The 16,967-nt window shown below is 37.2% G+C and overlaps 4 protein-coding genes and 1 non-coding gene across 7 annotated transcripts in view; 3 read left to right on the forward strand and 2 right to left on the reverse strand.

Annotated features, from left to right (window-relative positions):
- The window catches only part of LOC121257333 (proteasome subunit beta type-5), a 65,322-nt gene that overhangs the window by 19,789 nt on the left and 28,566 nt on the right, over nt 1-16,967 (forward strand). The gene's annotated exons all lie outside the window — the stretch shown is intronic.
- On the forward strand, nt 946-7,660 carry LOC121257327. Of its 2 annotated transcripts, none has more exons than XR_005939198.1 (9): nt 946-1,247; nt 1,917-2,670; nt 3,360-4,051; nt 4,370-4,613; nt 4,719-4,925; nt 5,297-5,470; nt 6,556-6,655; nt 6,835-6,948; nt 7,100-7,243. XR_005939198.1 is itself a non-coding variant. In XM_041158288.1 (9 exons), exons 2-9 carry the CDS (start codon nt 1,972-1,974, stop codon nt 7,424-7,426), a joined length of 2,655 nt encoding a protein of 884 aa, XP_041014222.1. In that variant the 5' UTR covers nt 950-1,247; nt 1,917-1,971; the 3' UTR covers nt 7,427-7,660. The 2 variants fall into 2 exon arrangements, 1 of the variants encoding a protein (XP_041014222.1); XM_041158288.1 differs by having other exon boundaries at nt 950-1,247; nt 6,556-6,753; nt 7,100-7,660.
- LOC121257334 (OVARIAN TUMOR DOMAIN-containing deubiquitinating enzyme 4-like) lies at nt 8,015-11,830 on the reverse strand. Of its 2 annotated transcripts, XM_041158301.1 has the most exons (7): nt 11,811-11,830; nt 10,376-10,476; nt 10,232-10,274; nt 9,411-9,532; nt 8,954-8,994; nt 8,616-8,714; nt 8,015-8,426 (listed from the first exon to the last, which is right to left on the reverse strand). In XM_041158301.1, the coding sequence occupies exons 2-7, from the start codon at nt 10,472-10,474 to the stop codon at nt 8,258-8,260; spliced, it is 573 nt and encodes a 190-aa protein (XP_041014235.1). In that variant the 5' UTR covers nt 10,475-10,476; nt 11,811-11,830; the 3' UTR covers nt 8,015-8,257. The 2 variants fall into 2 exon arrangements, with proteins under 2 accessions (XP_041014235.1, XP_041014236.1); XM_041158302.1 differs by lacking the exon at nt 11,811-11,830 and having other exon boundaries at nt 10,232-10,300; nt 10,374-10,434.
- LOC121257331 lies at nt 12,633-15,096 on the forward strand. The gene is made up of 3 exons (XM_041158295.1): nt 12,633-12,850; nt 13,490-14,543; nt 14,577-15,096. The coding sequence occupies exons 1-3, from the start codon at nt 12,782-12,784 to the stop codon at nt 14,660-14,662; spliced, it is 1,209 nt and encodes a 402-aa protein (XP_041014229.1). The 5' UTR covers nt 12,633-12,781; the 3' UTR covers nt 14,663-15,096.
- Nucleotides 15,972-16,134, reverse strand: LOC121258901. The gene has a single exon (XR_005939453.1). It is a non-coding gene; the product is annotated as a U1 spliceosomal RNA (small nuclear RNA).

Raw genomic sequence — 16,967 nt, forward strand, 5'->3', positions numbered from 1 at the left:
CAACTTGAAAACATATGCAGCTCCCACATCTTGTTGCCGTCAAAAGTGTACAGAACTTGAAAATCATAAGAGGTTCACGGATGGTATATAGCATATTTACCTACGCAGGTTGTTAGGTTATAATCTTGAGAAATGCTTGGGTCCCCCATTTTGGGTCCCACCGAGACTTTTTTTTTTTTTTAATGATTAAGTAAGTATTTTTTAATGATATTGTAATTTTTTTTGAAATGTTTAAAGATATAAAAAAATATATAAAAATAATAATATATTTAATCTTATCGAGACCCATCCTCGGGCTACACAGGGCAAAACGACTCTATAATCTTTGATCTATAACAACTATGATCAAGATCATTTTTAAATATATTACTTAATATAACCATCAAACTTTACGGTTAAAGCTGCTGTAGAACATGGGAAAATGAATGCAGTTTGAATCTCTATCTCAAGGCCACCTACTATATATATATAAACCGATTTTCCACCAAGTGACCAAGATGGGATTTTAGGCCTAATTGGTCTCCAACAAACCAAATAAAAAAAATTAAAACAAAATCAAAGAGCTTTATTATTATTATTTTGAAAAATTAAAATAGAGTAATAATACATGTACAATTTTTCATTCAACTATACTTTAAATTAAAGAATTTATGATATTTATGTAAAATGATGTCATTTTATGAGTTATTTCATTTAAAATAAGATTGTGAAAATGAGTGTATGCATATAATTTGCCATTAAAATAACTCTTTCAAACTATCACACCAGTTTTAATCACTCCTAAATTATCAAAACATTGCAATATAATCCATTTCTCTTTCAAAATCTCTAAACAAACCCCTAATAATCTTCAAAAAGACAATATAGCATATTAAATTTAAAAATATATATTAAAAAAAAAAGTGATCCAAAAAGAAAAAAGCCAAACATCTATACCTAACGTCTCGTATCTCTCTCTCTCTCTATCCGTAATTAGCATTCCCATGGGCCATGCTCCATTTATAGACCAACACGGTTTCGTTCTTGGCTTTCGATTCTCTTCCTTCCCGACCCTTTTCCAGGCCTTTCACTGGGCATTAAATTTCACACTTCGACCTCGGAAAGAAAACGAAAGCTCAACTCTGACAATCACTGGGCGAACCAACCAGAGATTCCCTCTGGGCCCCAGCCTCTCTTCATTCTCTTCTTCTGCATTCATTACCCTGAATTTCAGTCCTCTCTCTCGCTCCAGTTAACTGACTCTTACTGTACGTGCATTTACCCACAGCACTTTGTCCTCACCTTTTCATTTTCGAAGTTTTTGCCTCTCGGATTTTAGCCTTTTTGGTAATCTTGCTGCTCGTGTTTGATTCTTTTATCTAGATCTGCTGATTTTTTCTTTTTTCTTTTTTTTTTAATTATCTTACTGTAAGAACTGTTTGTCTTTTTCTCCATTCTTCTTTGATTGCTTGCTCTGAATGTGGTGCTGTTCATCTTCTTATTTTTTTCATTACATACAGTGGTTTGACTATGATCGAAACTTATTTAAAGACAAATTATTTTACATATTCTTCTCATCCCAACAGTTACATTTTCAAATATTTAACACTCTCTCTCTATATGAGTTGGAATTATGAGTCTTATGAGTTGGAATTATTCTCTCTCTCTCTCTCTCTCTATATATATATATATATACGGCTAATTATGGGTTCGGAAATGATCGTTTACGCTGATTTAGTTTTGTGCGTTGCTATCATTCGTGCGGCTCCTCCTCTGGCATATAAAATAATGTTTTGTATGGCGGAATGAGTGGGGTGGGACATATTAATGATGAATCGGTGGGCTTTTCCACCGTTTTTGTTTGTTTTTTTTTATAGTTCTTGATTCTAATATTCTCTAATTGTAGTATGTAATCGTGTTATGTTTCATAAACATAGATGCATTGTGATTGATCGAACCCGCTAAGGGCTGCGCCGGCATTTTTCAATCATAATGGTGCTCGGGCTAAGATCAAAGGGTCGAAAAAGTGTTTCAGTTCAGGTTCATTACCTTATCCATGTACAGGAGGTAAAGCCATGGCCCCCAACAGGGTCTTTGAAATCTTCTCGGTCATTGTTTATTCAGTGGAAAAATGGTGATCAGAATTCTGGGTCCCTTACTTGTGGTGTTAGGGACGGAATAATTGGAATCGGCGAGTCTTTTAGGCTTCCGGTTACTTTATGTAGGGAAGCATCCAGAAAAGGCACAACCCATGAAAGGTTTCAGAAGAACAGCTTAGATTTTTACTTGTATGAACCTCGAAAGGACAAGGCAGTCAAAGGTCAACTCTTGGGGACGGCTGCCATAAATCTTGCGGATTTTGGAGTTATCAGAGAAACCATAACCGTACGTGCTCAATTGAACTGCAAAAGGAATTTCAAGAACTCGACGCAACCAGTTCTCTATGTAAACATTCAACCTCTTGATAGAGATAGTTCCAGCTCCTCACCGAAGGACAGCTTGTCGAAGGAAGTCTCGCTGGAAAAAAGCAAATCGTATTCGCAATTGACCAATGATGGGAATGATGAGGATGCTGAGATTGCGGCATTTACCGATGACGACGACGACGACGACGACGACGATCTTTCATCACAGCACATTTCCTCTTCTGCTTTTGAGACTGGAGGATATTCACCACAGCAAAGAGATCAGGTGTTCAATATCATTCCTTTCTTATCATTCTCACTGAATGCATATTAGAATTTCCCCCTTTTATGTATGCATTGGTTTCCTCTCCTTGTATCACTAAACTAGCACGCCTAGGGGTTGCTCTTTGTACATGTCCCGTATACTTGAGCTTTTGCCTACACTTTTGCTCAATAAAAATTTGTTTACCGATAAAAAAAGATGTATGCATTGGTTTCCTCTGTTGCACTAAGCATTTTTCTTGGTGTCATCCACAGAATATTTTAGCTTTCTATCTCTGCTCGGAGTTGAATTGGAAGTATTAGCTTTATTTCTACACGATTTGAGCATTCTGGTGTTATATAATTCGTGGATTTAATATTTTTGCAATTTTAAATCCATTTCAAGATAACCAAACTTTCAAACCGGGATGTTTTAATTAATAAAATCCAATTCATGACTAGTTTTGGGTTTAGTAGGATGCATTTGCTCATATATAAATGTATATTTGTTCCAACTGGATGAATTTCTTGAAGTTGTACTGTCTCTAAGGTCTTCATAAGATGAATAAGCATAATGTATGTTTTAGGGTAGGTTTTTAGGCCATTTTAGCCATATGTTTGGAAAATGTTTATTGCTTTAGTTCACTCATTTGATAAATCCAACCGAATGTATAGTTTCTTCTTTGGAATGGATAATGGATACAAAAATTGCAGAGCAAATCAGAATCAGCCAAGGATAGCACAGAAAATGTTATTGTTGGAATTTTGGAAGATGAAAAGAAAAAGGAGCTACAGGAAAATGGACAGGAAGAACAAGAACAGACCTTAGAGATGGAGACATGTCATGTAGAAGAAAAATTAGTTGGTAAAATATCAAATGATGCTGCCCTAAAGCAAGCCAAATTTAGGAATAACTCTCTTTCATTCAGCGGGTATTCACTTGGAGTTCAGGAAAGTGTTCATAGAACTAATGAAATAAAACATGTAAAGTCTGTTCAGTTCCCTTTCAACTCTAACAATAGCAGTGCTACGTTCAAAACTAGCCGGCTCATGGAACAGGAAGACAATATTGACATTCCAGAAGCTGCCAGTGCCATCAGTTATGCAACTAGTGAAAACAAAGCAACAATAAATGACTTTTCCAATGAAAAATTCGAATTAGAATCTAAAGTCAAAATGCTTGAGGAAGAGTTGCGGGAAGCTGCTGCAGTTGAGGTTGCGCTATATTCAGTGATTGCTGAGCATGGGAGCTCTGCTACCAAGATCCATGCTCCGGCTCGGCGCCTTTCCAGGTTCTATCTTCATGCTTGTAAAGCAAGGTCCCCTGCTAATAGGGCAAGTGCAGCTAGAACTGCTGTTTCGGGATTAGTTCTAGTTGCTAAAGCATGTGGAAATGATGTTCCAAGGTATATACAAACTCCATTTTCTAGAAATTTTTAAATCATGCATAAATGTTGCATTATAAAAGTTTGGCAGATTTTAATTATTTTAAATTAGGATCTTTTCGTCATAAACAAAGTTAATCTTGTTTTGCAAATTTTCAAAACTGGAAGCCCCAGTAAGCTGAAGGTAAGATGCTTGACTGTCATTTTAGTGATACAATATTGGCCATGCCAGGTACCTAATTCACCACAGAAACCATCAGAAAATCTTCCTCTTCCAGGGCTTCAAAAGTTCTACATTTGTTTTGACTTTTAATTTAATGTTTCACCATCTTTAAACAGGTTGACTTTCTGGTTGTCAAACTCAGTTTTGTTGAGGGCAATAATCAGCCAGGCTATTGAGAAATTGCAACTTTCTGCTGGACGAAACACCTGCAGTAATGAACAGTCATCTCTGCACCTGGAACAGAAAAATAATGATGTGGAATATTTTGAAGACTGGGAGGACCCACAAACACTTGTAGTTGCATTGGAAAACACTGAAGCTTGGATCTTTTACCGGATTATTGAGTCTGTGTGGTGGCAGGTCAAATTCTCTCTTTCTTTCTGCTGCTGCTATGCTGAATTATCACACCAAAAATCTTGGTCTGCATATGATGGCTAAATTGGTTTGCTGTTTGATTGTATTCAGACTCTGACTCCACACATGCAGCCTGCCATTGCTAAGGGTTCAGGCTCAAGGAAAACCCATGGAAGGAGATATGGTTTAGGTGATCAGGAGCAGGGGAACTTCTCAATAGATCTATGGAAGAAGGCTTTCAAGGATTCTTGTGAAAGACTTTGTCCTCTTCGAGCTGGAGGGCATCAGTGTGGCTGCTTGCCTATGCTGGCTAAATTGGTATGTAATGCATTCAAACTTCCTTCCATAAACATGTATTACAAGAATGAGATTCTTAGTTGAGAATCCAATGTCTTCCTAGAAATCTGAAGTGATGTAATATCTGTTGTCGTGCCTTTGGTTGTTTGTTAGTGCCGTGGTATCAATATGCTTACTGCTGTTGGTGATCTATCGTAATGAAGTGCAGATGTAATATCCAACACTCAGTTCGGTGGATTTTTTTTTTTCCTTTTTCAAAGCTCCCATGAATGGATTTCCTTTTTTTTTTTTTTTTTGGGTCAAAGCTCCCATGAATGGCCATCCAAATGGATTTCTTTCTATTCTGGAGATGCAGTCTGGCAGAAATTTGTGCTCTTCTGTTGTGTTTGCAGGTAATGGAGAAGTTAGTGGATAGATTAGACGTGGCAATGTTTAATGCTATTCTTCGTGAATCAGCTGAAGAGATGCCGACAGATCCCGTTTCTGATCCCATTAGTGACTCTAAGGTTCTGCCAGTTCCTGCGGGGAAATCAAGCTTTGGTTCTGGAGCCCAGCTGAAAAATGCTGTGAGTTCTTTCCTCTTTCCTCTTTTTTTTTTTTTTTTTTTTTTTTGTTCTTTTTTTAGTGGGCTAATTTTATATAATCATTTATCACCCATTTTCATTATTTTGTCAATTTTTCATCCTTCTCCTGTTCTTGTTTGTACCCTACAAAATTGAACTCATTTGATTGTTAGGCAATAATTTCAAGCTAAAACAACCACCTTGGGAATGTTTTTGAGAACCTGAGTTGTCAAAATATTATCATTGGTGGCGAAGACTTGTCTGAGCTCTTTGGCAAAAAAAAATTAAAGTAAAAGATATTAATTGATTTATATTTTATGAGTATAACTTTTGGATGCTTTACACTCTCTTCCTGAATTTGTGACCATGTTACATAGTGATTAAATTTTAGGTGTCAGAAATTAATAGAGCATGATTTATTACATCACTTCGGTCTACAGAGAAACTTTGCAGTTGTAAATTACAAACTTGATTGAATTGCTGGTCCTTGCAGGCTTGCTTCTCAAGCATGCAAGATGAATCCACTTCGATAATGCTTTTTTGTCACCCCAGTTTAAGGCTTGCAGGCTAACAAGAAAATTTCCCCTGTAAAGTTTGCTCCTCTCAACATCAGTTGGGAGTCACTTTAAAATGGATCCTGACGAGTTATAATTGATTTGGATATTTATGAAGTTTCTTATTTGTGAATATGATGGAGCTTTTAAAATGTGTCTTTTGGATTTTTTTGAAAGTATGAAATCAAACAATAGGTCTCCTATCAGTATGAAGGAATTAGTAGTTCTGCATGCTCTTGAATATACCTAATAAAAAACAGTTTTTTTTCCCAATTGGCGCTGGTTCTGTTCAAAGTTGAAACTACTAATCCAAAATATAGTATCTTGGAGCCTTGTCTTACTGAAATGCAAGGTCTAGAAAAATAAGGAGTAGTGGAATTTAGTGGTGACACGCACTTGGTGAAGCGTTGCCTTGTCCAATTCTTATTTTTAGGTGTCCTCCTTTGGACATGGCTCTTTTTCGGTTCTGGTTAGTGCATGCTTTTTTAAACCATCCGTAAGAAGTTCTTTGCTCTCTTTTCCTTGTGCTTTCAGATAGGGAACTGGTCAAGATGGCTCACAGATTTATTTGGAATTGATGATAGCGATCCTTGTGAAGATGGGATTGAAACTGATGATGACAAGAAACTGGAATGTGAGACGTCCTTTAAGGCTTTCCCTCTCCTTAATGCATTGAGCGATCTCATGATGCTTCCTTTTGAAATGCTTGCTGATAGGTCCATAAGAAAAGAGGTCAAATCTTGTAATTTCAACGCTTTCAGATGATTTCTGTTCTTTAGCTTCGCATCACTGTTTAAATTTTTATATTTGTAGGTATGCCCCAAACTTAGTGGGTCATTGATTAAGAGGGTTCTTAACAATTTTGTCCCAGATGAGTTTTGCCCAGACCCAATTCCAGAAGCTGTTTTCAAGGCCATCGATTCTGAGGTTAGTCCATCACCAAGAAGTGACTACTTCTTGCAAATTTTTGCTTCCCTCGTAATTTCATGTGATTTGTAACTACTGAATCTAACAGCCAGCAACATTTTGGATAAAACTCACCATATTAGCCTTGGCTTCCCATTTCTGTTTGGTTTAGGACTTTCTTGAGGATGAGGACTATTCCATCACAAGCTTTCCATGCACTGCTGCTTCTACATTCTATCAACCACCTCCAGCAGCTTCACTAACAAGCATCATAGGAGAGGTTGGAAGTCAAGCTATGATGAGCAGGTCATCGGTGCTTCGAAAATCACACGCTAGTGATGATGAGCTCGATGAGTTGGATTCCCCCACAACTTCAATTGGCATAGAAAACTTCCGGGGTTCTACTTCTGCAATACCCAACTCGATGCCAAAGAAAGGCAGAGGTCGAAAGATTGTCAGATATCAACTTCTCCGGGAAGTATGGAGAGATGGTGAATAGTCATGTTTCTTTCATTTATTTCTCTCACAGATTTATGTATGTATAGAGAGAGAGAGAGATAAGGGTAATTTGGCTAATAGAATAGACAATCTGCAACATCAAGATCATACGCAGACAGTGGAAAGCGTGGTGCTAACATTATGCGATGTTGCTGCTGTAATCTGATCCTTGAAAGCTTAATTTCTTCGTTGACAGAATCATGCTGCGTTAGTTGATAAGTAGCACTTAGAGTGAGATCATTTCTGCTGCAACACACTTTTTTTTTTTTTTGGAGTAATTCTCCCGCTTCGTTTCCTCCGTAGATGAAATGCCACTATTGAATTATTTCTTGTGACGACTATGGGTAATTAAGTCCACATATTTGGTCTTCGACTACTTCAGTAATACCTTTACACCCTATGAAAAAATTATAGGTGTGGGGTGTGAGAGTGAATAGTGATTGATGCATAGTAAATTCCAAAAGCAATAATTCCTAACATGTTGCAGGCACCAGAGGGTACACTTCATTCTAAAGATGAGGACTACATTCTACCGCAAACAATCCCTTCACCTTTTCTTGTACCTGCCAATACCTTGAGGAAACTCATAAGACGCTACAACTAAATAATCAGTCATTTTCAGTCTGCACTACAAATTGTTGCATACATTTTGACACATGTATAGGTGAAATGTAGCAGAGATGTGGATACCTAGATGATCTATGAACATTAATTCATGATATCAAGGCAACTTTAACAGTGACCTTAAACTAGAATTAGATATGAGTTTCCTAAACCATTTCTGATGTATTCAGTTATGCTGTAAAGCATAAATAACAGGCAAGATATGTTACTACAGCTTGGATTCTGCACCACCGATTGGGCTCCGCAATGCATTGTAGTGTCCATAACCATGGTAAAGGACACGGATGGGGTTATCTTTGCCATACTCCTGACCATATTCAGCTATAATTTTGAGGCTACCAGAATTCTTGCCCTTCATGTAAACAGTGATTGGCATCCTAGAAATGGAGAAATGTCCATCAAAATGTATGCTGAAACCAGTGAACATAGGGCAATCTCTTGCAGATCATTTTCTGCAAAACTCTATGAGAAATCCATGCCATACTCTAGTCATTGGAATTCAAGTAGCAATGAAGGATGAGCGAATGACAGTGGGGCAAGCTTTAGAGAGAAAGAAAATGACTTACTGTAGGACATGGGAGGCCATCAGCAACTCAGGCTCTCCTCCCCAAATGTGAGGCTGCCGCATATATACAACATACCTGTCAAAATCTCCTTCGAGATACCTGCCAGTGAATTGAATACTTGCTGACTTTCATAAATAAATATGGAAGTTTATTTCAATTGCATTGCCAAAGTAGGAACTCATCAGGATTGGTGAATTCTGTAATATAGCAGTCATAATTGCAAGATACCAACAGTGCAGTCCCTTCAAACACGTCAAACAGTCCAACCTCCCTACAGTAGTGTGGAAATTATAAATTCAGCATCAGTAATCTCTCGAGAGAATTTTCGAGAAAATTACCATTCAGTGTCTGCTCGCCTCTTAACGAATTCATCTGCTACCTATACAAACCATTTAATGTTCTCTGTAAGAAAGGTTGGCCAGAATGAACTGAAATAATTGACCAAAACAAAAGGATAAGTCACATAAAAGTTTGATTTGGGTGTATGAGCACCTAAAAGAAAGTGATTAGGCAGGAAAGATAACGCAAGTAACACAAATCAGAGTATTAAAAACAGAGAAAAAAGAAAAGTGAACTAATTTCAGCTTTTTCTCCCTTCAAAACCAAGCAAGCTGGTAAGCAAGTAATGTCAGAAAATTATGCTTGGTGGTAGTCAAACAGCTTTCCGATAGTTTTTCATGTAAACTAGATAGTTCCTCAGAAACTATTTTAAACAGACATGAATGGCAGTTAAAAGTTGAACATGTATACAAAGAATTAGTTTCTCAGAAGGTAAACATAAAGTTTAGTTTGTACTTTAGCTCTGAGCTCATCTGCAAATTCTTTCTGATGGCTCTCACTTGGGGATGGCTTCCCTGATCTCAGGCATGCACCATGAACTACAGACCGGAACAAACACCTTCCATCTCGAGGTATGCCTTTACCGACCAAATATATAAAGCATGTTAATAAACTCATTAAGTCAAGTAGTAAATAGCATGGTTAGCCAGTCAAAACCTGCACTCAATCAAACATACATATAGGCAAACATATGCCGCCTTAAAATTTAAAGAAAACTAGATCAGCACCTCCAGATTGATCGATCCCATGCCATTGATAAATTGGGCAGAATGGTACATGAAATAAATTTATGAACCAAAGAACAAAAAATAGTTCTAGTGTAATTAATGGGTGAGGCAGCTCATCTAAAAGAGTGTCTGATTAATTAAGTTATAGGCTTCAACCACCAAAAATATGCATCTCCAAAAGTGCAGAAAATAAAAAGAAAATAAAAAGTGCATTCCTTTAATTGTAGATAACTTCAGTATCGTTAAAAAAAAAAAAAGGGCACTTCTCTTTGCAACTAAAAAGGAGAAAGGAAAAAAAATGAAAAATAGAGAAAGAAACAAACCTAGCTAGGCCATAATCCATAGCAGGAAAACAAGTTCATATCTAAATAACGAAATATAAACTGCAAGAAAGGCATCTGAACAAAGTCCAGCGTTCAAAGTGAAGGACAAACAGCAATCTAATTGTCCACCGAGTAATTTTAAGGTTTTGTCTTGTCTCATTCTTGCTTAAACGAACGAATTAACGTTAAAAAGAACATGGACATAAAAGGGATGAGACAAACATACAGATTTTCCGGAATTGAGCTGGGTCATTACCAAGCGAAGTTTCTGGTTTCGGCATCATTCAAATTAAACATCCATGTCCAATTAGAAGCATAAGCACTACTCCAGCTTGTTCAAATTAAAAGATATGAAACTGGAAAGTTACCTGTGAAGGAGGCTAACTTTGATCACTCCAGAGGTTACAGAACTCGTCCATACCTTTCTGAGTTGTGGTCCAAAAGCTACCATCCGAGAATCGAATTCCATTCTATTGATAGAGAAGCATTGGTTGGACATTGATGGGAATGGTTCGTTTTTTTTTTTTTTTTAATTTTTTTTTAAGCATGCAATTTCATAGATAAACTAAGTGGTTATATTATACTAGATTTAATGGGGGTGGGAGTCCTCAACAATCATCTCAAAATAAACAAATGCAACACAAGTGGAATAATAAAAAAAAAAGATCTGGAGCCAAAAATTGGCCACTCATTTTCCACATAGTGGAAGCCGCTTGAAGTGATTTTAGCATAGTCTAATAAACAGACTATAAGACTGCGACGTAAAAGTCGCAGTGAATTGATGTGTGCTCATCTTGTTTGTTTGGATTAGCTGTAGGAGACTTCCACGACCACTTTGTCTTGATCATCGGTTAGGGAAAGCAGGAATATAGGAACGTAGCAACTGGAAGATAAGTCGATATGCCAGCATATGACTTTTACTGATTGTGGAGGTACGTGTAGTTCATGCACCGCTCTAGGAAATAAGGTGGTGGTCGGATTTGAGAGATCCGAAGCCACTGATCCCAATGGTGACGTGTGTGACTGTGGCAAATTCTCTTTGGCGTGGTGGCACGTGAAACTCACGCACTACTCTTTAGATCAGTTTTCTTCGACCGTCCAACAAAATGGCAGCTAGAGAGTCTACTGGCTAGACATGTGGTGGTCGCAAGAGGCCCGTAGGCAGTAGATCGGCACATCTTAATACTACGGACAGAAAACGACAAAAAAAAAATCGAAAGAAAACATTATAAACAACTCCAGCATTGGCAGGATAGAGGGAGGGAGGGAGGGAGGAGTCAGAAGGATGGCCAAAAGTTAGGTAGAAAGAAAAAGATCTCTGGAGATAGAAAAAGTTTGGAAGACTTCAAGGCTAACTAAGAGTAATGCTATATACGGTCGTGGAGTGTGCAAGCGACGTGCAGTCGCTTTGAAAAAGAGTAGGGTCCACTATTAAAAAATTAATTTTCTTTTCACATGGATACTGTATTTATTCTTTTTTTTTTCAAAGTGATTACGCGACGTTTACACACTCACAACTGTAATTATCATTTCTTGATAACTATTTCACATTTGGAATATATATCGGGAATGGTTTGTTTTCATTTGGAAGAATATTAGATTATAATTTGTATCATGAAAAACTATTATTAGAGATAGTCTTATAAAAAATATATAATTATAATAATATTATTATTTAATTATTCAAAATGTTTTTCATCTTTTAATTAATAAGTGTTTGTGAAGACTTTGATTTCCTTTTATCCTTGTTGCTTCATTCTTTCCTTTGTCTATATTTTTAAAAATTCCACATTTAAAAGATTCCACAATCAAATTATAAATAAAATTGTAACTCTCTTGAATAAGGCTGGTTATTACTATTTTTTTACTCTTCCCTTTTCAATTGGACATGGAATAAAGTACCCAGAATTTAAATTTATATAAGTATTTAGATACAAAGAAGTGTTACAATTATAAAAGAATTTTATAAAAATAAACTTATAAATTAACGTTGCTTCATGTAATTTAATAAATTTATTTTATAATTTAATATATCACATTAAATCACGTACGAGTTTATTTTTATAAAATATTTTTTATGATTAAAACATTTCTCTCAGATAAATATGACTTATGAGAATCATTGCAAATGCATGAACAAGTCTTAATTGTGATTTTGATAACTAATAATATCGATTTCAATGCGTTTCAATAACTAGACTTAAGACATCTACTTATTAGGAATGCCAAATGTTAAAAATCCCATGATTCAAAAACTATAAATAGCATAAATATAAATCCATGTCTAATTAAAAGAGAAAAAATGAAATACTGGCTTCTAGAAAAAGAAAAAGAAAAAAAAATCCGTTTAAATAAATTTATAAATAGCATAAATAAACATCTTGGAGTTTGGTTAATGGTCAAATAACTTACTTTGTTTTTTTAATTAAAAGAGTATTAATATTTAATGCATACGCAAAATTAGAATATCTTTTTAAAAAAAGTAATAATAATTTTGTTTTTCCTTTCTATCTCTTCAAGTATTAGATATCTTAAATTGTAAATGAATTTTTATTAATTCTGATGAAAATAAATGAATGAATTAAAAAAAAAATGATATATGGTAGGTACGTCCTACCAATATTTTCCCTTTTTTTTAACTGTCAACGGGAATTTCCCGCTAAACAATCTAAACCAAGGGTTCATGATTTTCCACCGTTACGGTCGGTTGTTCAATCTCCACCTCAAAATGGAGCTTTTGGGATTTTCTTTATATTTACGATGAAATTGATGATAGATGCTTACTATCAGCCTTTTGCAGAGTACTGAAGGCTTTTTGGATTCTCACACGTCTTTTGCGCCAAAGGTATGAATTTTCTTTCACCCTTTGAAAAATTGGCCGATTCCCAAATGCAATTACATTTTTCTTTTTGCTATTTTCTGTAAAATTCTTTCTCCCATTTTTTCGTTATATTTTGGCGAAGATTTCATCCCCTTTTTTTTTTTGTTGCAATTATAAGCTTTCGATTCTGCCCTAATACAAAGTAAAAAGTCTCTAATCCATTTGTGTTCTGAAGCAAAAGCCATCCGTTCGAGTCTTTCCTTCCTTCTATCTTATATCTATAATCTGGGACCAATCTTTCTCACCGAAAGTAGAAGAAAAAAGAGGAAATGATTGGACGAGTGGTCATTTTCTGCATGCCCAGAAAAAAAAAATCAGCAACCAGACATTTTTTTTTTAATAAATATCGGATCATGTTATGATATCATAAATTTACATTAGATCTATAAAATTATGTTAAATGATTTACCATTGTGTCTGTCTATATTAAGTCATAGTAATAATGATTTACATCTAGCATGAAAGGGAATCTATTGATAATCATAAAATACTAATCAAAACCCAAAAAATACATCTGTAAAACCCCAGATATATTGGTTGTAGCATTTGGTTGATCCTATTATCTTTGCAATCTCTTCCTCACATATTGCTTGAATTGCTCAGGAACCAAAAGCAACCATCAGAATGAGTTCTCGGCATCGTCCATTGCAAACATGTGGAGTTTCAATCTTGGCAACTGCTCGTAGTGCTTACAATAAAGCTCAAGATTTTAATGGACCAATAGGCTCAACAACAAGAAGGATAGCCAAATTAGTCTCATTCACAAGTCCTCTATCGTATGCTCTGTTATATCCATGGTTAGCAATCCTCTCCTTTGTCGATGATCAAATCCTATTGGTTGAAAATGTGGTCGAGAACATCTTTCCGCCATCAAACTATTTATTCAACAAGATTGACTATGTTGTCCAAATTATAGAAATTTTCCCAGAAAAATTTGATTATGCATTGGGGAGATATGCCATGATTGCCCACCAAGTTCATTTCGATTGCACACTGGTTCACATTGTCTGCTGGTTGAACTTTTTTATCACTACATTGACTCACTTGGGATCAGAAAGTACAAGGGAAAAGGAGATTTTGGTTGACATAAACTTCCAGGATAAACCAGCCTTGGTTGACGAAGCAAAACATGCCGATGTTGGCAATAAGATGGAGTACTTACCTCCCATACCAGAAACCCCACAAGCTGAAACTGAGACAGTCAATGCAGGCAGTGGGAAAGCCACATACAAGCAGGTACTAGAGAAAGGGACGAAAGGAAACAAGGGGAAAAAATCGGGGAGAGAGAACCTTCAAGTTGTGAAGCATGAAATAACCAGTGTTGGCCAGGAAGTATCTTGGAAAATAGAGGAAGAAATTGTAGATAAAAAGAGAAATGTAAGCGGCTGCCTTGAACCGGCTGTGGTTGATGTAGCAAACCAGCCGCTAGAGTTCCAAGCCAATGAAAACAGTGAGACAGAGGAAGACTCACCTCCCATAGAAGCTGAAACTGAGACAGTCGGTAAGACAGTTGATGCAGGCATTGCGAAAGGCACGTACAAGGAGGTACTAAAGAGAGGGACAGAAGAAGACATGCAAAGCGAAACAATTGAAGAGAGAGTTGAAAATGCGGAGGATGAGAAAGCCACTGTTGGGAATGGAGAGGAGGAAATTACAGATGAAGTTGGCAAAGGAGAGGAGGAAATTACAGCTGAAAGCCAAGTGAAAGATGATCCCATTTTAGAATTGTTCGAGGCAGGATGGCTCATGAACGGCCATCCAGGAAGAAGGGGGTAAAAGGGAGCTCAATTCCCAGTTCCGGTTCATACATGGTGACATGAGAATAACATTGGTTAGAAACTTGAGAATAACATTGGTTAGAAACTTTCTTGTAGATTTTTGAGCCATTTTGCTGCATCAAACACAGAAGGGTAATTTTGGTGGTCACTATTGCTCACAAGTTTGTCATGCTAAATGCTCACTAGTTAACGCTCGTGCTGACAGAGAATTTTTCAATGGGTCTACCAGTGTAGTATCCTAGTTTCAGCAATGTTGAAAGAATAATATCTTCTCTTTTTTTTTTTTTTTTTTTTTTTTTTGCGCACTAACGTTTCAACGCAAATTGTGATGATAGAAACAGATGCAATCTTATTTTGCAGTAAATTGATAGATACCGTAAAGTGTAGACACACAAGTCCTTGAGAAAACAGGATTGGAAGTTTGCTTTTTCAGAAGCATTTCCTCATTCACTACCATTTTGAACAGTATTTTGTTGATTATCCTGGGATAATCTAGAATTTTATGCATCTGAATCTGTCTCTTGTATGTTTCTTGTCTCAAAAAAAAAAAAAAAGGTACCGATATATGGAGGTGCAGATTCATAATCGACATATAACTATTATTATGTTAGTTTGTATGGTGGAGCTCTGGTCGAGCTGCGGAGATGAGAGAGTAATTGCTTCTACAACGAACTACAAAGACAGAAAACGCCCTGCATTACTAAGATCCACATGTCCTATCGCATGCACAATCCATTCGGGTTAAAGATCCTTGCTTCCAATTACCTCGGAAATCAAAGTCAGTTCACTGAAATAGGACCCATGGTTGCAAAACTGATGAAAAATGAAGACTCTGATGTTTCTCTGACAGGACTGGTTGCAGTCTTCGTACAGAAGAAGAAGCCAGATGAATCATTACCGAGGAACCCAAATCCAAGACAAAACCCGAAAATGGAGGAGGTATGAAGAAGGAGAGCAAGCGACGGAAGGTCCTTTTACATTTGGAAGATTGCCCACATGATTTAAACCTTCTCTCACTAGGTCTTTTAGTTTTCGTTTTTCCACATTGAACAAATCCCTTGCACCAGCCCCCAAAGAGGGAAACAGTACCCATATTCTCGAAGAAAAGAGGCTCTCCCTCTCCCGAAACTAGATCTGGTTTATCCCACGTAGTTCGTCTAGGCCAGGTGGGTGAACCAGATCAGCTTGTCCCACACCACTAGCAACAATCACCTTGAACCGAAAGCAGCCGTCATGGCATTTAGCAGGCAGCTTATCAGCAAGCATAACCCAAACGACGCACACAACTTTTTGTAACTAGAATTGGGACGGGGGCCGCGCGAACGCAGGCCCCCACTACCACAAATTATGACGTAGGCTCTGCCACTTTGGACAGACCTTAGGGCAGCACCCCTCCCAAAGTGCAATGGCGGTCACTGACCCAGGCCATGGGCCTTGTTGATCACCCATCGACCCCGTCCAGGTAAGTATGTTTCAACGTGCCCCTTCCCTCGCTTTATAGAGTAGAGCCTCCGCCATTCTGCTCTCACTCACCTTCCGTGTGGGATTACAACACGCGAGAAAGAAACAAGCATGTGATGTGACTCCCTCTTCTCCGCTGAACCCCAATGGCCAAAGCCATTAGGAGTGGTCACCAAATTGGCTCTTTCTTCCCACAACTTGTGCTTAGCCGTTCTGAATTCTTGAGAATTTTAGTGATCCAGTCTCTACTCTGCTAGTTTGTATGAAACTCTTCAAAATAAAGCACACAACGAAAAATAACATGAGGCACAAGAAGTTGACAGAGCGATTGGCGCTGATAGCCAAGCTATTCTCATGCTTTTTCTTCCCTCCCCCTATCGTCTAAGGCTTCTCCGGTGAAATTTCATATCGAGGCACAGGCACCACTAGTTTCTTTTCAACCGGGAATTCACTGCTTGAATTCACATATATAATATACATATTCCTTCCCAAGAGTGGCAAACGAGAAGAACAAAGAAATTCATAAATTACAAGTGCCCCGTACACCGAGGCTAACATACCCAAGAGAGTGCTCTACTCAATTTTTCTGATGCAAGGGGCTTAACAAAAGGGGTAACTATGGCTAGAGGGGGTACTAGGATAAATCACCTACTTTTTACAGATGATTGTGTCTTGTTTGGTAGGGCCAAGTGCGAGGAATGAAAGAAGCTTATGGACTTGTTAAAGGTCTATGAAGAAGCCTCGGGTTAGTTTTTGAATAAAGAAAAAACTTCTATTTTCTTTAGTTCAAATACCAAAATTGAGGATAGGGAGCTTATTTTGAGGGATGGAGGCTCAGTGGC

Source organism: Juglans microcarpa x Juglans regia, chromosome 3S (genome assembly GCF_004785595.1).
Source record: "Juglans microcarpa x Juglans regia isolate MS1-56 chromosome 3S, Jm3101_v1.0, whole genome shotgun sequence".
In the NCBI taxonomy this organism is placed as follows: Eukaryota; Viridiplantae; Streptophyta; class Magnoliopsida; order Fagales; family Juglandaceae; genus Juglans; species Juglans microcarpa x Juglans regia.